Source organism: Apostichopus japonicus, chromosome 20, assembly GCF_037975245.1.
Source record: "Apostichopus japonicus isolate 1M-3 chromosome 20, ASM3797524v1, whole genome shotgun sequence".
In the NCBI taxonomy this organism is placed as follows: domain Eukaryota; kingdom Metazoa; phylum Echinodermata; class Holothuroidea; order Aspidochirotida; family Stichopodidae; genus Apostichopus; species Apostichopus japonicus.
In genome coordinates, this window is record NC_092580.1 from 6,853,656 (window position 1) to 6,880,674 (window position 27,019).

The window sequence follows — 27,019 nt, forward strand, 5'->3', positions numbered from 1 at the left end:
GAAAAGAAGATAAATTCAGAAATAATATTTAACATTCCATGAAAAGTAACTTACAAATGATATGCAGTTATGCAGATTTGAAAAGGAAACAGTACTGCATGATAGTACATTTAATTAATGATTTGATGAAACTTTTTGCAATGAATTAAATACTATGGAGTTAGCAGACACGATTACAATTACTTTTCTCAATATTAAAAACTCTTCAATACCAAGTCTCATATTTGGTACTGAAAAAATTCCGCCAGATGAAAACCTTGATATAATATAAACACCTTAAATGAAACAAACATGACGCCCTCTATTTACAAAAAGTTGTTTCGCAATGCCTCTTTTAATGTCCGCTACATTCAAGCAGGTAATGCCAAGTTGTTATTACGCAAAAGTGATGTAGCGCTACCGGAAATAACTGACTGATACAGACATTTCTGTGACTTATACAAAATACACTCGCCTAGCTGACCTGTTCGACGATTATACTTCACGCTGTGTAGGCATACATTGTGTGGCCAAGTACTGTAGTGTTGTTATTGCCGGTTAGCGTAGATTTTCTGACAGGTACACACGACGTCTTCAACAAACAGGAACTAAGTAAGTTTGGCATACAGCCTCCAATATAGCATTAATATCACTGTGCACGCACTGCATTCAAACACTTACGTTGTGATTGGATTCTTCCATACATGATCACAGGTCTTAGTCTTACGAAGGATGTATTTTGTCATCAACCACTGTAAACGGTAGGCCAAAAAACTTCGCATTATTAAACTTAACTCGTTAAAAACTTGACTTAACGTTAGACCTTGCCTACAGTAGCCATAACTAAGTTACGAATAGCCTAACGTTAGGTCTACCTAAGCCTTGGTGCCGAACCAAGTTAACCTTACAAAGACTAAAGAGACCAGCTTGGAAATTGGATAGAGCTAGCCTAGCTTGAACTAACTTAAGTAAGCGTAAGATCAGATCAAACGTAAGGAAATATTTTTGGGGAGTAATTGTAGAATACAGGGCAACTTTTGAGACTTCCTATACATATATCAGTAGTATGCGGATGACCAATCAATATTGCCAGATTTAATTCGCCTAGATACTGTTACCATATTCCAAATCCAAGTCAGCATAGGCTAACCCTAATCTTAACAAGAATCTGAGCCAAGTATAACCTGGCATCAAGTCTTTGCTTCCCAGATGGGGGTTCTATTTATTTTAACTGTAAATGAGGTAGCCTATGTGAAGTGTTGTTTCCTTTCAATTGACATCATATAAAAATCTATTACTAACAAGTAACGTACATTGATTCACAAACTGTAATTTAAGGATGTGAAGTGGCGTTCTCAAAATAATGTGAACGACAAACAACTTTATTTGTTGCCATGTTAAACTGCTAACAAGTAAATGGAGGTATCCCACTGGGGCAGAATTAATTGTATTTATATATGTGTTTTAGATCTTCCTGCAAGCAGGAACTCACGAAGAAGCCTCATTGGCGGGGACAAACTAAAACGAATGACAGCGAATGACAATTGACTTTGTACAGGGTTAATTATCATTTGCAAATGACAACAACTTGGACAACGAAGGACAGTGTTGAGAAGTGCTAGAATGATTAACGGAGTGGAGTAATGCGGTTATTAGTTTTCTGCGCAAAAATGATTTGAGGAAAATCGCATCACGTGGTTGCAGGGTTTTGGTGTAATTTACGTACAGGTATATAGAAACCACAGGGAAAGTTTTTGTGTGAGATTGTGCTTATGTGCTGTGCTTTTTACCTCTGTAGATTTATATAGAAAGATAACTGAAGCCATTTCAAGATTATGGTATTGTTAGTTTCTAACAATAAATATCGGAAAAGTGACGTTAAATTTACTTTTTAAAATCAGACTTACAATTTCGCTTACTATAAGGTGCGTTTTTATTTTGTCCATACTTTACTAGATCTAGATACCCACGAAGTCTGAACTGTGATATCTGGTTGAAGCAAATATCTGTGCTGTCATTACTGTCATTCGTTTTAGTCAACGCAATTTTTTAGTGTGTACAACATATTGTCATTCGTTATGTGTAACGCAATTGTCATTCGTTTTAGTAACACCCCCTCATTGGTTTATCAAATTTAAGCCACAAGCTGACCGAAGTCAGTCTCTTAGATTCATATATAACGTCCATTAATATGAGTCGTCAATTGTCAACAACTCAGTAACTGAACGAAATACATTAATCTTGGAGTGACTCGAACTCGAGACCTGAATTGAATCCTTTACTGTAATATAAAGATTACTACATTCAAAAGTACGACACAACATTTGAATGCTAAACTATTTCCTTTAATTGACGAGAGTGAACATGTTACATATACATTTCCAGTATATACATGTATATTGAACAAAATGCTTTACATCAGGGTTGTCCAACCTACGGCCAGTGGGCCACAGTCCGGCCCGCTGCAGGGTTGTGTCCGGCCCGCCAGAGATGCTCTACGGTGCGAAATTTTAGTGAGCAGATTTATTGATAACAATTTGAAGCTATATAATCGATCATTCGAACCTTCTGGGTCCAAAAAAACTGCATACAGGTCGGTTTGTGTGACACTCTCTCAGCAGAGGGGGGGGGGGGGCGGCGGCTGAACTTTATTCATCTGTTTTATCAGGAAGGAAAATAAATCTGCGCGCAGTGCTCACATTGTGTTGCCTTGGGCTTCGGGCAAAAAATCGGAAAATCGAGCGTAGGGTTCATGCGGCCCCTCCTTCATCATCATCATTCCACGTGGCCCTCCTCTGTAAAAGGTTGGACAACCCTGCTTTACATCATACTCAAGTCATTTGTATTGTAACACCCAGAGGTGGATCTGTGCCTGATGCATTGCTTTGTTATTTCCTGAGGGTTTGCATAATAGATCTATGCATGCAGTTTACCTGCGATCAAGTAAATAGCCACCCCTTATTTACCTGATGGTTTGGATAAAATAAGTAGCAGTGCAAAGCTCGGTTAACCAACAATCAGGTAAATGAGCACCAGTGCATATAATCAACCATCAGGTGAATAAGTAACGAGCACATGCATCCTCATTGAACTGACAACCATGTAACAATCCAGTGCAATAGTCCTTTATACTGATGATCTGGTCAATCACAAGAATGCCATGCTTATTGAACCGACGGTTGGTAAATAGCCTGCGCCTAATCTAGTATTACCATCTATCACGATTCTCCTATTACCAGGGTGCCCTTCAGAAGTGTAACTCCTCGTTAAACTTAGCCCTAGGTAGTTAAGCCAGTGATCTCATCAGCATCGTTATGAATGCTGGATTCCGCATACGGGACACAATGTTTTAGCTAGGGATGCAAAACCTTCAAACTGCTTGCGTCCGTCGGATGCAACTTTATTGTTTGGGGAAACAAACTCCAAGTACACACAATCACGAATAAATCTATGCAAAAACACTTTATGAATGAACATGTTTCTTTCTTTTAAAAAAACCACAACTTTTGAAAAGAATAAAAATTTCTTCCAACCCTTTAGATGATGGTTTGAAACCAATAAAATCACAACAGTCACCAGCCAGTTGCTGGAATTAGCCAATGATGTCTCCAAAATTTCCTGTAGTTTGATTGGTTGATACTCAAATACCTGTACATATTGTCTGCAAACGTTCTTGCATCTGCAGTACTCAATGACAAAAAAATTATGCTGGTTTAACTGCAACTACTTGTCACATTACTTTCCCTGTGTAGCGAAAGTAAAGTTGGTGGTAAAGGATACCATATGTGTGCACTCTTGTCACATAGGTGTTTCAACAACAAGCGTTCATGGTAGGAAGATGCACTTGAATTGTTTCTGAGACTACCCAGTAATATGAGTTGAGACATTCTATGAATTTTGTGGGAAGCTAAGATCTGATAATTGAAAGTGGTTTTCATCCCATAGATGTTTGTTCGGGGACCTGCATTGAGAGTTGCTAATTGTAAAATGTGCTTTCATACCAAAGTAATTTCTTCATTGCAAACTTTTTGCAGTCCCTTTGACCACATACTTGAAACAATTTTTTGGGTGCAACATTCATGTGTAAGTGTAACTTACTGTACTTCATGCATCTTAAAAAGTAGCCACTGAAGATTGGGTTTTTAATCAATATTACATAAAAAGTTATTTACATAATTTTGTGGAGCTGGATGTTTGCAAATATTCAAAGCACCCAGGGTAAATTTTGGATCAGTCGCTCAATGGTTGGATGTAGTCTGCACTCCGCGAGCAAAACGAAGGGCACAATTGAAGTATGTAGGCAATGCAATCACTGAACTAGTTTTCTAAACCCGCCCAAGCATTTGTAACACAAATCCAGTTCAGAGTTTCAATTTGGGAAGGGATTGTGAGGTAAAAGGAGAAATACACAAAAACCTCACTCAGCATTCTTACCAATTTTTAGACCATGCAAGAAGACTGCTAATATGCTTTGTATGCAAGAAACAAATTTTCTAAGATACACTCCAAGTGTTTGTATTGTAGGTACGGTAGTATGATCGTTTCTTCTCAGGTTTTGATGATTTGTGTTGGGAAACTTATTCACCTTACAACTTCCAACTTGCTCACTCAGATCTAACAGTGCTATTCTCCTAAAGCCACAAAAAAATTGAAAAACTATGACATGCGGCAAGCATTCTTTTCAATTTGTGGCCCACAAACTCTGGAACACTGTCCCCGCCCACATTAGGAATTCCGCTAAAGGTACCATAGACAATTTTTAAAGAGTCTTAAAAACTCGCTTATTCACATACTACCCTCATTGGACCTTGTAATTTTTTCGATCCTTGTGCAATGAAAGGAATGGTCTATGGATTGACTGTTGAGTGTTAAGAATTGTTAACAATAAGTATACTGTGTGGCTCATAATTCAGTAAGGATACTTTAGTGCTTCAGTATACTGTACATACTTCTGATTAAATCCAGCAAGCTAGAGTCATGATTGTGCCATGCTAGTTTTCTTCGAAACTGGTCACATCAGCTGAACTATTGGTTCTTGATTTCATGATGCTATATGGCATTGTTGGTTTCTTTTTTTTCATCTAAGGGAATCCTGCAAAGCTGGAATTAGGACCAACAGCTTGATGGTCAAATTAATTTGAAATATTTGTGTATGCTTCATATGTGTATGTATGCACTGTACAGTACCATTAGTCATTCAATATTATCTGAACAGTTCTAAAGCTCATCAATAACAAACCAATGAGGAATAATGTCGTAAATTAGCCTTTTCAATGAGACTATAGAAAGATAACAAATGGCATCTTATTTCTCTCCTTCCATAATCTCTGAAGCTTGTTTTAAGCAGTATGATGACCACATGGCTCTCCTTACACTAGCCATATATGCACATATACATGTCCTAATACACACATACGTATATGCTGTAGATTGTGCCCTTAATATTAGCCTTGTAGTGCGCAAGTACAAATACATTATGACGAATAAGAGTCCAAGTACAAATTTCCGACTATGAGTACAAGTAATGAAATTTGCATCCTCTGAGTACAAATACTGTAAGTACAACATCCCGAGGAGTATGGAACAATGGACTGAAGTATGGACTTGGGTAATAGTAAAAACTCAAATACTACAAGTCTGGTGATTATTATATTCATACCGACTGTATCCATGGATACCCACAGATATCCCTTGTATCCATGGGTACCCACAAATTTGCAAATTTGCACGTACACATGTATTCGTTTATCATGTGCTCTCAAAATAAAAAACAGTAAAACTACATCAATTCCAGGAATGTAATTTGCAGAAAAGTTGATTGCTGATTGTTGGAAGAAGGAACTTTAAATTCACAAGCATGAAGAATTTCTCCCCTGGAGGTAGTTAAAACACTAAAATGAAAGTTCACACCTGAAAAACAAGGTATATAAAAGTGAAAACAGCCACAGTGCTAAGTTGTCAAGAATAGTAAGAAGAGTTCTAAAAACAATGGTTTTTATTTCATAACTTCTCCATGATGATCAGGACTTTCATTTCAAAGGTCACAAAAACAGAATGAAATGTACACGCAACTTAAAAGTGCTTTTGAGAAGTTACTTGAAAACAAACACACACATACAACAAATGTATTCACATGTGAACAGTGCAGTGTAAACAATTACTATACATGTTGGGTATAGATTGTTTGATTAAGAATATGATGTGTTTGCTATTTCTGAGATCAAAGTTCCGACTACAAGTATGAAAAAGATGAACTAGAGTATGGACTCAAGTATGGAATACTACAAGTCTATTGCTTATTTATGTATAGACACTGTATCCATGGATACCAAGCTGAGTATCATGTCATGAAGTACCAACTTACACATAGTAAGATGATAAACATATAAATTACCATGCTATTCAGATAACCTAGCTAACTGTACCACACAGAAACTGAAAATAAACAGTTTGCATTTTGTGTACAAAATGTCAATAACTATCAATACTATTATAGAGACTAGCACATTATATTAAATCTCAAAATAACCACACCCGAAAATATGGGATGTAGTAATCATGCAAGATGGTACCTTTGACAATTTGAAGATAACTGTTTGGCATGCATACTTGCATGGCACAGTTAATCTTAGCAAAACGTCATTTTAAACAATGTTTGAAATCTTATTGTCTTCGCAAATGAATAGTCTATCGTTTGGAGCTAACAATTTTAGTTTGTAACCTTACATTACTCCCTGCTAATGTTTTCATGAGGTAATTAAACCTAGATACAGTCTCAATAAATTTTCCAATATTAGTATTTGCTCACATCTAAATGTGTCATGATCTGAATGATTGGAGCATTTTACAGATGTTGTTGTATCTGTTGAGTTGGATGATATCATTTTCTCATGGTAGGCAATACAGCAGCCTGTATATTTTAATGCTGCAGTCAGGGAATATTTGTTCAACTATTGTGTAGTGCATTTTGGAATCTTTTAAATGCCTCATATAAACTACAGTACTGTGGTGCCTGTGTACAAAAGATTCTATACAACTTTGCACTTGTCTAGTATGTAGTAATATCTGAGTGTAGGCGTGACTAGTTAGATTATGTGTTTCAGCATTGTGGCATGGCTTTATCAGTTTAACATTTTATGTTCTGTTAATAAAATTAGAAAAACTTACAAACCATTCCCTTACCAATGAAATTTTTTGACTTTGTTGTTTCGTATATTCAACTGAATGCAACCAACCTTGCATGCAAGCATGAATTATGAAGGTGTTTAGTAACTGGCCCCCAATGTAAAATATTGACATTGAAAATGTTAAACTATTTTGTGTTTTAAACAGTTGGTTGCAATGGTACATATATTACATACAGGATATCACACAGCATGATCACAGATCAGAGTGGGAGAAATTTACAAAACCCTGAACTTCCTGGTTTTAATTAGTCATTTTGGTTTCCTGAATTGGGGTATTTGCAACACTTATCATGTTTAACCATTACTTATTTCTTATCTATGATTGGGGCTACAGAAGTGTCAGGACTTCGGACTGTGGGTCTGTTTGCGACCTCGTTACTGTCAATTTGATATCATTGCCATATACTTCTTTGTGGTGTGTGTAAACATATGTGTCACTAATAATATTTGGAATGACACTACTTCCTCTTACTGTAGACTGTAATCTTTGTAATAACAGATCTTCAATTCTTCAATATAATATCTTTCTTTGCTTATTACAGTGCTGATTGGTTCCTTGCTAGAAGCAAAGAAACCTATGCAGTCAGTTTGGTGCGTGTGTGTTTGTGCGTCTGTGACGCTTTCTTGGGTCTGCAATAACTCAACAATGAAGTGATGGATATTTGTCTTACTTACTATGTAGATGTATTAAATTGAGGTGGGTCCTATGCCTATTGTTTTTGACACTGACATGATGAATATTAATTGGGTTATGGGGTCTAATTCAAAAATCTTTACATTGCTATAACATTGCTACAAGTTTAAAGCTGAGTAGGCCCAAACTTTATTTCCACCCCATATGCATTTTGGAACACAATCTTTGGGCCCGAATTTGTGGGGTCCAATCGCTTTGGCCTTATTTGGGTCCACATTTTTAGCTCATACTAGCATGTAGTGTTGGTTGAGCTATTGTAATGATGCTTTCTATCTATATATCTATCCGTCTGTTCACACTTGTTAAACATTTTCTTATCGTACAGCTGTTGATGGATTTCAATGAAACTTGGACACAATCATCATTGGGTAGGGGAACATTTAGGATGTTTGGAATTTCAGGTCAAGGTCATCTAGGGGTCAATTTGTGAACATCTGCAAAATGCTTCTGCTCCTACAGATAGCAATGGATATTGATTAAAGTTAGTCATAATCATTTATGACTGGTGGTACCAATAGGGTGTTCACAATTTTTAGATCAAGGTCATCAAAGGTTCAGTAGTGGTCAATCTTAGGGTCAATGCTCAAATTGCTTTTTCTTGTGCATGGTTCAATGGATTTGGATGAAACTTGGACACAATGGTCCATGGGTGGTGGACCATCATGCATGTTTAATAAATTGAGGTCAAAGGTCATCAAGGGGTCATGAGGGGTCATTGTTTTGAAAATATCTAAAATGCTTCTAGATATACCAATGGCGTTAATGAAAGTTGGTAATATGAATCCATGACAGGTGGGTCATATTGACTGTTTAGTATTTTAGTTAAGGGTCATCTAGGGGCAGTAGGGATCAATCTATGAAAACCTTCAACTGTTTCTTACCCTACAGATAGCAATAGATATTAATGTAAGTTATATAATCATCTATAAGTACAAAAATCCGATAGGCTCATTTATTAAGAAACACTTCTCCAAATGATCAATCTGGTATGAGCTACTACACCATTGGTGCTATAGTCTTTACATTGCAATAAGTCCGATTGAAGCCAAACTTGGTATACAGTTGTTGGTTAATAGCTGTACATTTGGGCATAAATATTATGATATTGGGTGATTACATTACACAACACCTTAATATTCCACTAAGCAAGGAACCATATATAGTGCTTGTTGGGCTCTTGGTTTCTGTAATGGAGATGGGTTTGCAAATGCTGAAACTGAAATTGAACCTGCCAGGTCTTAACATGACCTAAAGATGGCAGTGGTTTCAGTGTATGTACTTTTAATATTTAACCATGAAATATGAAAAGAAAATCAGAGAAAAAGTAAAAAGTTACAGATCATCTAAAGTGGCACAATGACATCACAGAATGTCAAAATGACATCCCTCAGACAGGATTTTATAGCTAGGATATCTCATAAATATTAGGGCAAGATTTTCCTCAACATTTTGGGGGAGTTGTTCTTCACAAGGATCTTTATTATATAATTAGCCAAAGAAATGACTGTTTGTTTTGTGTCCCCTTATTGGGTGTGATGTGATGTCATCATGCACTACCAAAGTGATTATATCTTTGCTGGTTGATAACACTTTATGTTGTTTTAATACAGAGCAAACAACAATAGCTGGTTAACAGAAACACAGAATTTGTATTATTGTTTTGGATCAGTTTGCTTTAGAAAGCTTTTCAAATCACCCAGCATTTGAAATAAGTGTCACTTTCAGTAAATTATAATAATACTAACAGTACTCAATTCTAATTGGTGTACAAACAATGAAAACAACAACGTATGGTACAAGATAATAGCCCAGAAGTATTGAATTGTGTCTTTGAACAGTTTGTTCCAGTTCAACTGTAGATAGAGTCAACAATAGCTTCCAAGATAACAGAGTTAAATTGTAAAATTTTGATAGTCCTTTGCTACTGTAAAGAAGTTATTTATGCAGTCTTCATACACAAGTCAAATGTTTTAATTTTGAGACTACCTATGCACTAGCTACCTGTCACCACATATTAGGGAGTTGCTATTCAGATGGTATATATGTTAGCAAGCATTCACAGTAAGAACTTGCATAGTGTGTCAGAGCCTAGCCCCATTTGTGTGTTTCCATTACAGAAGTACAGGGTTGTACAGATACTTGGTTGTTATTGTTTATGTTTTGCCAGCTGGGCATTGTGGGTGACCGGACAACTCCCCCCTGGACGATTACCCCCCGGACAATTACCCCCCAGACAGCTCCCCCCTGGACAATTACCCCCCGGACAATTCCCACCCAGACAATTCCCACCCCGAACAGTTCCCACCCCAGACAATTCCCCCCTGGACAATTCCCATCCCGGACGATTTCCCCCCGGACAATTACCCCCCGGTCAATAACCCTCCCGGACAATTTCCCCCCGGACTATTCCCCCCCCCCGGACAATTTCCCCCTGACAATAGCCCAAAGAAAATTGTCAATCGGGAGCACCCAATTGGGACGATTTTATAACGCTAAGTACCAATAAAAACTGTGCGTGTGAACGATATTATTTTATATTAGCATAACCAACAGGTCCAACTCACTTGAGAAAAAATGTTCACGAAGTTAAAGCAGGGAGTTGTTTCCATAACAACTCCCTGGTTAAAGATACGAACCACGCGTATCTTTGTGCGAGATTCTCGTGCATTAGTTATATATTTATTTATTTCCGCTTTCTGTGTGTAAACCATGTCTGCCCTGTAGAGACTGACTTTCGCTTAATTTTTTCAACATAAAGGAGTGAGATACGGGTTTACTTTGGTCTACTTACATAGAGATCTGAATCTGATCTGAGACCTGTCACGCTACCAATGTAATAATTTTGCAATGTAGAAAACATACGAACACCGTTGAATTGAAAAGCTTAAATAGCAAAACGACTGTAGTTTAGGAGACAAAGTACCAAAACACTTTCTTGTTTCGCGTGCATTGTGTATACTATAGCTTTACTAAAACAATGATAATATTTTGGGCGTCAATTTAGTAAATTTGTGGAAATATAGATTTGGTGAGCTGCATTGATGCTGTGAGAATTATTTACTCCTTCCACATGCATGTTAGCTAGATAACCTTAACATTTTCTGCGCACTTCACGCGCACTTTAGCTGCATTTGTTTCCGGGTAGAGGCTTTTATTTGAATCTTTTTTATGCCTTGCCAGAGGCAACAGGAATATATGCCTTCACGCATGTGTGTGTGCGTGTGTCTGTCTGTGACGCCGGCTTGTAATCACGATAACTGAACGATGCAGATCCGATCGGTCTCATACTTGGTGGGTATAGGTTACCTATAGTGAGTAGATGGTCCCTATCGTTGTTGGTGCCAATCTCATTAATATATATTAAAAAGTGGACGGACTCCGTATCTCGGCAACCAAATGGATGATTTGTTCAAACTTGTTTGGTAGCATTGGTAGGAGGTGGGGTACATGCGTATGTTAACACCTTATCGCATCTCATTGATATTCATGAGGGGCGGAGCCAAATGTAATTTCGTTGAAAATTGCTCGTAATCAGGCTAAGTCAATGAGGCAAAGTTTGATTTCATTCCCATACTTGGGAATAGTGAGTAGGTGGTCCCTATTGTTTGTGGTGCCAATATCATTAAAATTCATGACTGGGCGGGGCTTCGAAAAATTTCTTTAAATGCTACTATCTCGGCAACCGTCTGTCCGATTTTGTTCAAACTTATTTTGGTGGCATTGGTGGGAGGTGTGGGTGCATGTGTAGGTTAGAACCCTACTGCATCTCATTAATATTTTGAGGGGCGTGGCCAAATGTAGTTTGGATGAAAATTGCTCAGAACCACTTTTTGATTCCTTGCCAGAGGCGGAAGATGTGCATGCGTGCATGTAAGTGTGGGTCTGTGACGCCGGTTGTAACCACTCTAAGTGGATTACGCAAGTTCAGATCATTCTCATACTTCGGTGGTGGATTACCCATAGTGAGTAGATGATTCTTATTGTTTTTGGTTAAGGTCAAGGTCACCTGAAGGCAACAGAGCTAGGTAAACAATTATATATGGCTTCAAATCCAAAGACAAGGAATCACGAAGCTCTAGACTGTTGTTATGCATTATAGCTACTATACCCCAACATTGATTGAGGGGGTGGGGAGTTCTAAAGACAGCCAATATGCATGCACTGTATTCATGGTACTGTTGTCCTGTCATTTTGGCGGGGATTGTAGACACATGAGACATAAAAAAATTGGGACAGAGTCGTGGATCGTTTATGGTTGAGTTGTTTTACGAGCAAAACGACTTCTAAAACTTTCAAGAATTCAAACATAAATAACGCAAAACAAAAGACTGCAAATTCTTGTCAGTCAAAACAAGCGATGTAAATGGCGAAAATAACAAAACACAAGAGCAACCAATTTCAAAAGAATTAGCGGTTTTCTAAAAAACAAAAACAAAATTACCTTTAGCTTTTACCTAACAATGCCACTGCTCTTACCAGAGGTCATACCGGTCTGACGAAGTGGCGAATCTTTAGTATACCATTTTAAAGAGTTTAAATTTATTCTGATGATACTTCTTAAAATATAAACCAAAAAGCCAGTGGGCATATTGTGATTCCTTGCCGATTGAGATTACATTGATCAAGGTTCTTTCACTGACTGTGGACCTACCTACTATATGTTAACGTACCATGTTTAAAAGCTATTTTTATCAAAAATCAACTCAAGCCCTGCCCCCTAATAAATGTGCATAATATCACATTGAACATACATTATCATGTACCCGCTATATACCAACACCAAACACAAAGTATGATTCAATTCTGAAAATTTTAAATTTGACCCTGTGACCTCATTAATATTATTGAGATGAGCACCAAAATCAACAGGGTTCTTTTACTCAGTATGGCGCATCTATGTACCAAGTATGACTTCAATCCAACTTGCCATTGTTGAGTTATCGTGTTTACGAGCTAAGGGCGTCACATACCCACACACACACACGCACACGCACACATACCAATAAAGTCCACTCAAACTCCAATGTAGCGAACCCCACTATAACAAACAAATTTCACTCACGATTTTCCCTTATTATAACGAAACCCATTATAACGAGACCACAAATCCAATATAACGAAATATTTGCAGACAGGGCAATTCAGTGTTTCCCACAGTATACATTATACGACAAATTTACACGCCGAAACTAACATGAAATGCAGAAATGGTGATGTAGTTGTTCTAGAGAGTAAAGCAGTCTAACAATTTTGCACCTGCTATGTTATGTAATAGGCAATTACTTTAAAAATGCCATCTATTGAAATGTTCTAGAGAGTTAAGCAGTCTAACAAGTTTGCACCTGCTATGTTATGTAATAGGCAATTGCTTTCAAGTGCCATCTATTGTTTGCCCAACCATTCTGTTTTTGTTATGCAAATTAGCATGTATTGTATTGAGTTAGAGAATAGTGTGTTTTTTAGAGACAGTGGTCAGTTGTAAACTGTTCTTCAGAGAGAAAGGTTGAGTGAGAAATAAGTATAAGACAGAACACAACGTGTAAAAGACTGAGTAAAAGAGAGAAAGAGAAAGATGAGCAACGAAAAATAAAAAGAGAACAACCAAATTTCCTTTTTGAGTTTAACTTTTCACTATGTCTGGTGAACATAAAATGCTAGCAGAGCGAGGTTTTGAAACTTTTTGTTGCTTCAATTGAAATAATTTGCAGATAATTTTGAGTTAACTTCCTGGACTTTAACCATGGAAAGACTTGACAACATTTGGAGATGAATTTTGGAATTTCTTCCTGGACTTAAACCATGGAAAACTGAAACCTTAAAGCTTGCTCTTGCTTCAATTAAAATAATTATGGATATGACTTAGTACTTCTCTCCTGGATTTCAACCACGGAAATAAAATGGCGGAACCAAAATCTGACATCAACCACGTAAATAAAATGGCGGAACAGAAAGCTGACATTAAAAGGAGTCGGCGATATAGGAAAGGCCAACTGACCAGGACATTAAATCTAATAGATGCTGATATTGATGTGGATAATGGAAACATTGATTTGGAAGGAATTTCGGAGATGCTGAAAGAGGCCCAACGACAACTAAAACTACTTGAGGAGGTCCACGAGTCCTATGTCTCTACCATTGACGATGACAAGGAATTTGAGGAAGCTGAAACTGGGATGCAGGATTGCCAACTCAAATACACATCTGTAATGAAAAGTGCTGGGATGCAAATAGAACTGGAAAAGGACATACAGAGTAAAGACGATAAGGACAATTTGGTGCGTAATAGTAAGGAAAAAAATGAAACTGTTAGTGCCATGAATGACCTTCGTTTGTATTTTGAATTGCCCAAGGCAGAGATTCAACAGTTTTCTGTTTGTTGTTAGTTAAAACGCCGTTTACATTATGTTAGGTTATAGGATATCCCTCTGAGGTAGTCCAAAAGGTGTCTGTTTCTGTAATCCATGAATATGGCTTTTAGGTTTTCGTCCACTCGGCGATATTTTCGCTTTTGAGGTGGCGCCGGCTGCCCGGCCTCGATCTGTGCGATGACAAGCCCGGCCATCGTTTCCTCACGACGTGTCGCTTTGATCAATGCCCATATGGACGGGTGCTGGAATCCAATTGCCTGGTTAAAGGCATTGTGCCAGCCTTCAATTGAGTTGTTCGTTCGTGGTAAATCGTTTTCCATGCGTTAAGATCATTCCACATGTTAAGATCAAATAATGGCGGGTGTCTTACACCAGCTCGAACTTGTCCTACATACACCCGTTCAAAATAATCAAGGACGGCCCGTCCATGGTTCCCCCACCTATTTGATACATGTACAAATGCATCCTCGACTTCGGCTACAGGCACAAACGCTAGTGGAGCGAGGAGGCGGACTTGCGAGCGGAACACATTGTCATTGATGTATTCGTCTTGTAGGCCTTCTGATTGCACGCGACGGTGTATGGACTGGCAAAGGTGAAAGAGACACCCTTGTACGTTCGCCGCAGGGTAGACAGTTTTGATTGCATTCATTGCACCGACTTCAAAATCTGTCAACACACTTGTTGGTGCCACCAAGGTAAGCTGTTGCACCTGCCTAAGGAGCTCAACGTAAGTTTCCTCCCTCTTGTTTGGCAGTAAAGCATATGCTGTGGGTATGTTTCGTCCCTGACGGAGTCCATGCACAGTATATATCTGTGCAAACTGAGGCGGCGATGACTTAAACGTACCGTCCATGAACCAACGGTGACATGTTGATAAAAAGTCCATTGACCGTTGTGTCGCAAAAAGGAGGATGCGGTCATCACGACCATTGTCATAGCGGAGGAATAGCCTGCCGTCGTTGGTACTTCTAAACTCATCCGGAATGTCAAATAACTTATCATCGGGTGCCGGGACTGGAGGGTCATTTGTTTGACGCTGGCGACGAACATCTCTGCTCATTACATCGATGCTAGGGAGTTGTGCGCAAGCCTGCGGCGACAGGTTGGCGATGCCTCTCGCAACAACATTGCGTGTGCGATCCTGGAACGAAAAAAACGAAACACAAATGTCAACGAAAACAGCAGCACTATGTTTGAAAAGTAACAACATCATTGTAAAGAACATTGACGAAGCAGCAACTAACAAACTAATCGGAAAATATATGCAGGGGCGCGTAGCACCGGTCGAGAATAATAGGGACACCCCTACGCCTTTCTGTTAAAGGCAGAACAAACGATGACAGTAACTGATAACTATGGCGCGAGAAAGCGGAATATATTACGTACAAATATATATATGTTGTACTTGAGATATATATACATGGTTAACTTCAAAAATACATTTTAGACACATTTGTATATATGTTTATAATAATATATTATCTAACAATAAGTATTCTGTAAAGATATATATACTAACACAAAAATTATATGTTTCTATGCCAAGAATATATTTATTCTCTAAGAGAAAAATATATATATTATCTAAGAGAAAAAATATATATATTCTCTAAGAGAAAAATATATATATTCTCTAAGAGAAAAAATATATATTCTCTACAAGAAAAAATATATATATTCTCTAAGAAAAAAAATATATATTCTCTAAGAGAAAAAATAAATATATTCTCTAAGAGAAAAAATATATATATTCTCTAGGAGAAAAATAAATATATTCTCTAAAACAAATATACAATTGAGTGAAATGCGCCCTGCATCACTGACGTAACAGTTTTCCTGCCTTACAGATTTCAATAGGCACTTGCGGCAGGGAGTTGTTATGCAAAACAACTCCCTGCTTGCGGTATATCGCAGGAAATTTGAGCTGTGCAAATGACTTTCCCCACGTTCGTTTCCTTTGCAAGGTTTGGCAAACTGCTTACGTAACACACCGGCTAGCGTTCCAAACTAATAACCTTGAAGTGTGAAGATGTGAGCAGTTACTGTTAAGCCGGCTAGTTACGGTACAGAAGGCTTCGCTGTCGAACGTACCGTCGTACAATCAGGGAGTTGTTATGGAATAATCCCTGGTACTATCATGTGCAATCAGTGGCGTAGGAAGGTACTTTTGAGTGAGGGGGCTGAAGACTGATGGCCTGCCTGGGGGAGGGGTCTAAGGGGAGGGGGTGTCCCCCCCTTTGGAATTTTTTGCATATCCAGGTAGCCTCAGATGCAATTTGGTGCAATATAGCACACTTCAACACCCACTCCATTTTGTAAACTTAATTTTGTATTTTCACCAGGCCTTAGATGCAATTTGGTGCTCCAAATGAGATTTTTTTTCTCATTTGGAAATGAAAAAGGGGTTTTCTGACTTGCGAAGCGGGGGGGGGGGGGGCGGAATGATACTTCCGCCCCTCCACATTTTTCACTGGGTGGGGGGCTGGCGCCCCCAGCCCCCCCGGTTCCTACGCCCTTGTGTGCAATGTGATATCGCAAACCCACTAACTATGAACTGCATTAAGATTCTGAGCAAACATGTGCGTTTTATGAATGGCCAGTGTAATGAACAGGCTGGTCACTGCTGAAGTTACTGAACAACTTAACAAACATCTAAGTCAGCACTTACAGAGCTCCGTACTTTGTACAGCATATATATTTTTTCGCACAATATATTTTTTTCGTACAGAATATATTTTTTTTTGTACAGAATATATTTTTCTCACAGAATAGGTCTTGAATGTTAGGGAATACATATATTTTCTTTACACACAATAAAAATATATTTTTGCACATAATATAATTTTTCCTGTAGAATATATATTTTTTAGGTCTCAGAATTTATATATTTTGTTAGAGAAAAATATTTTTCTGTCAGAGAATATTTATGTTTTGGTACTTTGTACAGCATATTTATATTTTTCGACCAAAATATATTTTTTCGCACAGAATAGAATTTTGTTGTTAGAGAATATATATATTTTCCGTACCACACAATAAAAATATATTTTTGCACAGAATATAATTTTTCCTGTAAAATATATATTTTTTCTGTCTCAGAATTTATATATTTTGTTAGAGAAAAATATTTTTCTGCCAGAGAATATATATTTTTAACAAGATATATATATATATATATATATATATATATATATATATATATATATATATATATATATATATATATATATATTGAAAGAAAATATATATTTTTCTCTTAGAGATATATATATTTATATTATAAATGTTGTGTCAGAGAATATATTTTTTTGCAGAATATATACAAATATGTCTAAACTGTATTTTTGAAGTAAACCATGTATGTATTTTGCAAGTAAAGCATATACATTGTTGTACATAATATATTCCGCTTTCTCGCGCCATAGATAACATGCTTAAACAAGCTTTACGTTAGGTACTTTTACCTCTTTTCTGACAATAGTTAACCTTATGAGCGAATGGACACTACTCTAATTGTGGTGCGGTACCTATACTAGTATACGAAGTCGGACTTCGCGGCAAATACAGTGACGCAATGAGTAGCTTACTGATTGACCAATCACATCTCACTTAAGCGTAATATTTCAATTAAGTGAAATAGATTGATCAATCACATTTCACTTAAGCGTAATTCTATTTCACTTAAGTAAAATGCAATTTAGCTTAAGTGAAATTGAAAAGCCATTTTGCTTACGTAGAGTAGCATTTTACTTAAGTACATTAAATTTTACTTCAGCACAATTGTATTTTACTTAAGTAGAATTGCATTTTACTAAAGTTTAATTCAATTCAGCTTATGCTAAATTGAATTTTACTTAAGTAAAATATGATATTGACAAAAACAGTTTGAACTTAAGCTAATATGAATTCCGCTTAAGTGGAATACAATTAAGCTTAAGTCAAAAACAATTCTACTTAAGTGCAATTCATTTCACTTAAGCTTAATTTTAGTCTACTTAATTGGAATTAATTCTACTTAAGTAGAATACAGAGGTAAATGTTAAAACGGCTTGCCATACGACCAACGGACAAGCTACCTTTCACTGATTAGAATTGGACATCACAAGTGAGTTTAGTGAACCCTACAATTGAAAGTCACTCCTCCCAGAAATATACTAGAAATTATTCGCCCCCGCACGACATGTCGAAGCAACAAGACTGAAAAGAACGGATTTATGTGCATGCTTACCTCTGTATCAACGGCTCTTCTTTTCATCGCGCTCCTTGCTTTTTCTGCTTCAATTTTTTCCGGATTTGGGGGATGGGTGTGTTCATTTGTTCGACCCACAACGTGATCTTCGGTGGTTCTGATGCGTGCTTTGCATTGATGAGCCCCACGACGCAGTACGCAGTCCCAGTTCAATATACCATCCGCCAATTCTTTTTGAAAATAATAAAGGTGGCCTTCAACCGCCAACTTTCTTCCCCCTCTTTCACTGGTTATGAACTCCATTTTGAAACCAACTTAGCACTACTGCACAGTAGAATTTATGCTTCAAACCAGGGAGTTGTCTCTGTTTAAACCAGGCCTCGACTAATACGGTCGCCAACTCGCCAATTTAGCAAATATTGCATTACGCTTGACTTTTTGGCGAGTGGCTAATTCGCTCACTGCCTTTATACGATAGGCTTACTATTAACTTGTGAGCCAATCAACAAATGCCTATTGCCTAATGTTACAAATAACCGTATTATTATCAAGTGCACTGTTACAAGTAGGTCCTAAGGAACAGCTCTATTCACCAGCTTGAAATTAATTTGATACTAATCGCTCAAACTAAATGATGCACGATAGGTGTAACCAAACTGGAAAACAAAAAACTTAAATAAATGCGTAACGACAGCTCAAACAGGGGTACCTTGTGTGTACTATCGGTACAAATGAAAAGAGTGTTGTCAGTACGTTAACCGCAATCGCGCGATAATATGGCGCGAGAAAGCGGAATATATTACGTACAAATATATATATGCTATACTTGCGAAATACATACATGGATAACTTCAAAAATACATTTTAGACATATTTAAGTATATGTATACGCATATATTTTCTCTGAAAATTATATTTATTCCTTTAAAGTATATATTTATATATTCTCCAGGCGTACAGACGATATTTACTTAATAACAAATATGTATTCTTTACAAAAATATATATTCTCTTGCAGCAAATATCATGTAAAAAAATATATATTCTCTTACATAAATTATTCATTTTTTTAGGCCATTGTATATTTATTCTCTAATAGAAAAATATATATCTTTCCATAATATCCTGTAAAGATATATGTACTAACACAAAAATTATATTTTTCTATGCCAAGGATTTATTTATTCTCTAAGAGAAAAATAAATATATATTCTCTAAGAGAAAAAATATATATATTCTCTAAAAAATATACATTTCAGTGAAAATGCGCCCTGCACCACTGCTGTAACAGTTTACCTGCCTTGGACAGTTTAATAGGCGCTCGCGGTAGATCGCAGGAAATTTGAGCTGTGCAAGTGAGTTTTCCACGTTTCCTTTGCAAGGCTTGGCAAATTGATTACGTAACACACCGGCTAACGTTCCAAACTAATAACCTTGAAATGTGAAGAAGTGAGCAGTGGCCAAAATGAACGGCAGGTTTACTACAGGGCGTATTTTCAAGTGTTGAAATTCTGGTACAGAAAAATATTTTTCTCTAACAAAATATATAAATTCTGTTACAGAAATTATATATATTCTATGCAAAAATATATTTGCATTGTGTACGGAATATATATATATATTATCCAACATTCAAGCTCTATTCTGTGCGAAAAATATATTCTGTACGATAAATATATTCTGTACGAAAAATATATATGCTATACAAAATACGGAGCTCTGTAAGTGCCAACTGAGATGTTGGTGTTTCAGTACTTCAGTGAACAGCTTATTCATTATATTGGCCATAAGTGTGCAAGTACAATGTACTTCCTTGCTCAGAACCGAAATGCAGTTCAAAGTTAGTGGTTTTGCGACATCACATTGCACATGATAGTACGGCGTTACGATCGACAGCAAAGCCTGCTGTATCTATAGCCGGCTTAACAGTCCCATTAACATATCGTATAACATACGTAACATACGCATAGCAGCATTACTGCAATCATGGCGTCCAGATATAGCGCGTAAGTAGGATAGTTGGTAGTGTGATGTTAACGTTAGACTACTCTAAACAGCATACCTATTACTTACACTAGGCTAAGACTTAGCATATGATCCACTATTTGCTCTTCTCTAACCACAGTCTTTCAATTATTTTGTTGCACTTCTGCAAGGACTTTAAACATCAACGGAAAGAAAGCGGATGTGAAGAAAGCAGCAATATAATGAATAAGCTGGTCACTGAAGTTACTTAACAACAAAACATCTCAGTTGGCACTTACAGAGCACCGTCATTTGTTCAGTATATATATTTTTTTTTACAGAATATATTTTTTGCACAGAATAGAAAGGCCTACCTGACATGTCAATAAAACATTGTATCCTAATTCACAAGTCAGTATTATGAGGCATAGCTTCGGCTGTTGTCCACAAACTTTCAGTTCTGTTACCAAATTGTTGACCCTTATTATGGCCAGCAAGAAAAGACGAAACTTTGAATTCATCGGGGGTGTTGAAGAAATTGGGAGGGTGGCTGATCATTGTAGTACTTTGCTGCTAAATGATCAGAACAACCCAGATTGCTTGCAGAAATAAAGGAGGAAATTCAAAAAGAGTGTGCTCAACTCAAGTCTCAAGTCAGTGGCAAAAATATTCCATTTGGTCCCCTATCCCAGCTTGTAATCCAGGAAGGCTACAACTATCCTCTGTTGTCTGAATTATTTAAAGTATTGGTACACCTTTTGCACGCAAAGTAAGGCTTCCAAGCGGCAGGTTTAAGCAAATACAAGTATGTTGGAGTTTACAGTTTTTGAGTTTTAGATCTTACGGATGCCCATAAGCTCATTTCCAATGCCAATAGCCCCCTATTCGCACGAGGCGTAACGCACATGTTATCTGATAGGCTGGTCGGTGGGAGATACTGTAGCTTATAAACAAGGTTTCCACAACTTGGCGACTCAAAATGACCTTTGATCTCAATAAAATATTGTACTGAACGTGTAACAACTACATACTAAATATGAGATCCGTTCAACATTCCCTTCTTGAGATATCGTGTTTACAAGGTTTACACTATTTGACCCCTGGTGAACCCAAATGACCTTTGACCTCCACATTAAACTAGAGGCTTTTGCTCCTAAATGTGGTCCCCTACTCACGAACTTAAATATGATATTGGTTTAAGCTTACATCCTTGAGATATCGTCTTTACAAGGTTTTTACTATTTGGCCCCTGGTGACTCAAAATGATCTTTGACCTACCCACAAAACAAAAGGGTTCTTCTACCCAATGTGTTACTCATATACACCAATATTAGATTGGTCAAAGCTTCACTTCCTGAGATATCGTATTTACAAGCGAGGCGTTACACCCCCCCCCCAACACACACGCATACATGCATACACACTCTCCGCCCGCATGAATGCATAGGTTACGATTGTCATCGAAACCAAAACTGAAATCTCTTGTTGCACACCCTCATTTTTACTGGAATAATAGCCTTAACCCCGCCTACATCGGCTGTCAATCAATCGTCGAAATTTCCGAGGAAGGGGATTGTCCGGGGGGAAATTGTCCGGGGAGAAATTGTCCGGGGGGAAATTGTCCGTGGGGAAATTGTCCGGGGGGAAATTGTCATGGGTGGGAATTGTCCGGAGTGGGAATTGTCCGGGGGGCAATTGTCAGGGTTGGCAATTGTCCGGGTGGGAATTGTCCGGGGGGCAATTGTCAGGGTTGGGAATTGTCCGGGGGGCAATTGTCCCAGGGGGAATCGTCCGGGGGGTAATCGTCCGGGGGGAAATCGTCCAGGGGGGAATTGTCCGGGAACCGGGCATTGTGAGCTATTTGTTCTGCTTTAGCGATATTGTTCAGGGTGATATGCAGTTGAATCAAAATATTAAAGTTGCATAATGTGTGTAATTTTACACCAATCTGGTTGTATATACCACACTTAACCAATGGAAATAAAGATAGAATACCTGAAATATAAGCTGTTACTATAGTCTACCAAAATCCCAACACAAAGAAAGATGGTACTGAGCATACTTTGGAGATATTTGCAAATGAAATGTCAATACTGCATAATGAACATGAAGTGGCAATTGGTGGGAAACAATGATTAGGGGGGCTTATTGTGATTATTACCATGTAAATATATATATTACACAGTACTTAGTAACATTGAGGGGTTTACAATAGTGTTGTAATGTTACATCACCTGGTCAGATGGATACAAGAGTTACAATCAGGTTATCCTGTTAAAGCTTTCACAAGTTTTTATTCTCCATTGTGGGATGTATCAGATGGCTGCACATGTTGCTTCATGCTGCTGCAGTGGTGTCAAAGCACAAAGCTAATTTGCTTAAATCACATACAGAATGATACAGTTGGGTAGAAATGAGGGTGAGTAGAATATTACTATTTATAACATCTCATAATACAGAAATGTACCTTTCTTGGATTATTTCCTTTCTTTTGTTTTTACAGTGAGACATGAATCTTTTCTGCATACTGGTGGACATATTTGAGATTACATAGCTAATGTACCAGATCATATTTCCAATGGAACCCAAGTGCAGGATTGTCTTCATCTTTTTATACATTTTATATTTTTTCAAAGGAACCAAACATTTTTGTTTTGGGTCATTGGATGCCTACAACTTAAATTCCTTTTCAGTTAACTCAGAAACAAGTTTGAATCATTTCACTGTGGCAAAGGATGGAAGTAGCATTTATATCGGAGGAGTGGGGAGACTGTATCGCTTATCAAGAGACTTCAGTGAACTGACCAGTGTGAGTACTCAAGATAATAGTGGAAATAACACAAACAAGATTTTATCTATTGCACCTCAGCCAGTGGACAAATTAATTTCATGTGGATCCGGTCTGAATAGAACATGTCAGCTTCGGAATCTGGATGACTTGAGGGATACAAAAGATGAAACTCTATCTTCCCTCAAGGTGACTGAAGATCAGAATCCAGCAATTGGTTTAGTGGTTACTCATCCAGCTGGAGTTGATGTTAACCTCGCCTTCTATGTTGCTCAGAATATCAGAGGAGCATCACCAATATCTGCCAATTGTTTGTCAAGATCAGATAGAATCTGCCAGATGGGTGATAATAAAAATACAGGCCAGTTTGCGAGCGAAGTATTGCCAAATTTTTTGATAAGATATGTTGCCTCATTTTCATATCATAACTACACTTACTTTTTTGCATCACAGCTACAGGATGCAACAGGTATAAGACAGCCAAACTACATTGTCCCTAAACTGAGCCGTGTTTGTCAAACAGACAGTTCATCATCAATGGATGGTTTTACTGAAATCACTTTAGAATGCAGAGGGGTTAATAACACTCTGTATAGCATTGTACAATCATCCCAGGTAGTGGATGGTCAACTCTTTGCTGTATTTGTCAAGAATAATGAAGATGAATCTTTTGACCTAGCTAGTCAGTCTGCTCTCTGTGTATATGAGATGAAGAATTTGATTGAAAAGTTTGAAGATGCAACAACTGACTGTTCCTGTATTCGAGACGAAGGATCAACACCCAGTGCCATCAATTTCCTGAATAATGCTCAATGTAGACTGGTAAGTATAGTCACATATTATACTGTGGTCAGTATAGTATATATACTATATTGTGGTAAATATAGTCACATATTATACTGTGGTCAGTATAGTAATATACTATATTGTGGTAAGTATAGTAATATACTATATTGTGGTCAGTATAGTAATATACTATATTGTGGTAAGTATAGTAATATACTATATTGTGGTATGTATAGTAATATACTATATTTTGGTAAGTATAGTAATATACTATATCGTGGTAAGTATAGTAATATACTATATTGTTGTAAGTATAGTAATATACTATATTGTGGTAAGTATAGTAATATAAGTATACTTAATATACTATATTGTGGTAAGTATAGCAATATACTATATTGTGGTAAGTATAGTAATATACTACATTGTGGCAGAGTATCTACAGTAGTGTTTGCACAGGTTATCTGGGGTACCCGCCCGACGCAATAATACCCGGTTCCTAATTTATTACCCGATTCCTAAGCAAAGTGTGGCAAACCGACGGTTATGCAGATTTCCCATTGACTTAGTTTGGTGTTAGGCTACCATGTGGTCGATGATAATAGCAATAACGAATGTATCCGCACGATGCGATACTACCCGGTTCCTAATTTATTACCCGAATCCTACGCAAAGTGTGATTGTTTAAAAAAAAAAAAAATTGGGGGCAAACTGATGGTTAGGCAGATTTCCCATTGACTTAGTGTGGTGTGAGGCAACCATGTGGTCAAACGTAACAGCAAGAATGAAAGTATTCCATGGATATCTTATAACTGCATCACAATTTCAGCACATAAACAGATGGTTAGGCTTAGCTAGATTTCTCATTGACTTAGTGTGGTGTTGGCTACCATGTGAAAGAAATGATTTCTTATTCGTTCATTTCATAGAAGGCTGACAAGGAATTTTACAAGATGTTTATGAATTATAGCCGGAATAACTAAAAAATAATTATCGCAAGTGGCTTTTTACTAATCGTTTATTCCAAATGCGATCAAATTGCGCGAATCGTGCAATCTCGTGGCTAATGCAAACCCTGGGCATGCATAATAGATAGAAGAAGTAACGATTGTTTAAGAGCTAAATTGGATATTTATATGGTTTGATCCAATAGACGTGCACGAGCAAGCATAAGCAGGGGTGGCAGTGCGATGTTAGTAGTAATGCTAATTATAATTAAATTATTTATTTATTAACAAGTCAATGAAAGAAACAAAAGCAAACAAAAATGTTTGAGGAAGGTTTTATACCTTTATCTTACACCTACGTATTTGAACATGAAAACATTGTCAGTAGAGAACATAATGCATTTATTACAGCATCGTAATTTCTTGAAAATTGTGATACACGAGGGTAAACAATTTTTTCCGGGTACCCGGATACCCGACGGGATGACGGCCCTTGGGTACCTGGTTCCCGATTTTTGGACCCGTGTAAACTACAGTATAGTAATGTAGGTCAGATTAAGTCCTAGTCAAATGAGTCACATTCTGTCTTATGTACTAGTCATATACAGTTAGTCATTCACAATACCTTGTACAAAGTCTACCTATAAAAAATAGAGATTTGCACCCATTGTTTAAGGCACATTAAGGTGATTAGAAAGTTGTTGTAAGTTTCTTATTGAAAAATTCCATTACTTCAGTTGCAATGCTTGTATCATGAAGGGAAAGATCTATAATTTACAATAGAAACCAATCAATTATTACAATGATATGCTTCAGTGTAATAGCAGGCTGGGCTCAAGAGCCGTTGCATAGCTAGGCTTGTGTTTTAAGATGGGGGGGGGGGGCAATGTTTTTATATAGGGGCAAGCATTATTATTATTATTATTATTACACATAATTTATATAGCACCTTATTCAATTAAAAAATTGCTCTAAAGCGCTTTACAGCCAAAGATAAAATATTTGTTAAAAGTATAAAAGTTAAAAGGTTATAAAAGTTAAGATTGTATAGAAAAATATATGATAATGTAATGTAATGATATGATAATGTAGAATGTAAAAAATAAATAGAAAAATTATGACTAAAATACAAAATAACACCTGAATTAAGTACGTGCAGCAAGTAGAATAAAAAGTACATTAATCTGTGTTGGCAATTAAAAAATTGCTGTAAGGCGCCTAACAGCAAAAGACAAAAATATGTTAAAAGTAAAAAAGTTCAAAAGGTTATAAAAGTTAAGATTGTATAGAAAAATAAATGATAGAAATGTTAAAAAATAAATAAATAGAAAAATTATGACTAAAATACAAAATAACACCTGAACTAAGTATGTACAGCAAGTATAAAAATAAGTACTGTACATTAATCTGTGTTGGCAGCTCTGAAAAACAGTGTTTTAAGTAATTCCTTGAATTGCGTTAAGTGTATATTAATATTGCATATGTCCTGGGGTAAGTTATTCCATAATGTGGCAGCAGTATAATCAAAACGTTTAAATTCATATGTTGATGATCGGGAAGAAGGCACATAAGTAAATTTTTATTCATTGAGCGTAAGGATCTAGGCGGAATATAAGGTATGGTCTCATTGGTGATGTAACTAGGGGTCAAGTGATTAAGAGCCTTAAAGGTAAGTAAAAGAATTTTAAATTTTGATCTAAATCGTACAGGTAACTAATGTAGTTCATTATGTTCATACAATACAGGAGATATATGGTTGCGACGAGGAGTTCTAGATATAAGGCGAGCTGCACAATTTTGTGTGCGTTGTAGGCGGTTTGTTAGAGACTGTGAAATACCAGATAGTAAAGAATTGCAATAATCGAAGCGAGAGGTAACAAGGGATTGAACCAGTATTTTACATGCATCAGTTGTAATGAAATCTCTTATTCTACCTATATTACGAATATGGAAATAGCAAGACTTGATAATATGATTAACTTGGGTCTCCATGGTATGATGAGAGTCAAAGTAAACTCCTAAATTCTTAACAATAGATGCAGGATAAATGGTATTGGTCCCAACTGTTATGTGCGGAGTTACATCGTCTTTCAATTGGGTTTTAGGTGAAAAA

At 37.0% G+C, this 27,019-nt stretch overlaps 2 protein-coding genes and 1 pseudogene across 3 annotated transcripts in view; 2 read left to right on the top strand and 1 right to left on the bottom strand.

Annotated features, from left to right (window-relative positions):
- LOC139961196 (uncharacterized) overlaps positions 1–27,019 on the top strand; it is a 101,162-nt gene that overhangs the window by 57,607 nt on the left and 16,536 nt on the right. The window lies entirely within an intron of this gene.
- The window catches only part of LOC139961195 (plexin-A4-like), a 92,950-nt gene continuing 66,329 nt past the window's right edge, over positions 399–27,019 (top strand). Inside the window, exons 1-2 of one of the 2 annotated variants that reach the window (XM_071960198.1) lie at positions 399–740; positions 22,889–23,995. In XM_071960198.1, the coding sequence (XP_071816299.1) occupies positions 22,943–23,995 (1,053 nt within the window). In that variant the 5' untranslated portion in view covers positions 399–740; positions 22,889–22,942. The remainder of the gene's footprint in view (positions 741–22,888; positions 23,996–27,019) is intronic. The other variant, XM_071960199.1, reaches the window with a different exon arrangement.
- On the bottom strand, positions 10,951–15,790 carry LOC139962059 (uncharacterized; annotated as a pseudogene).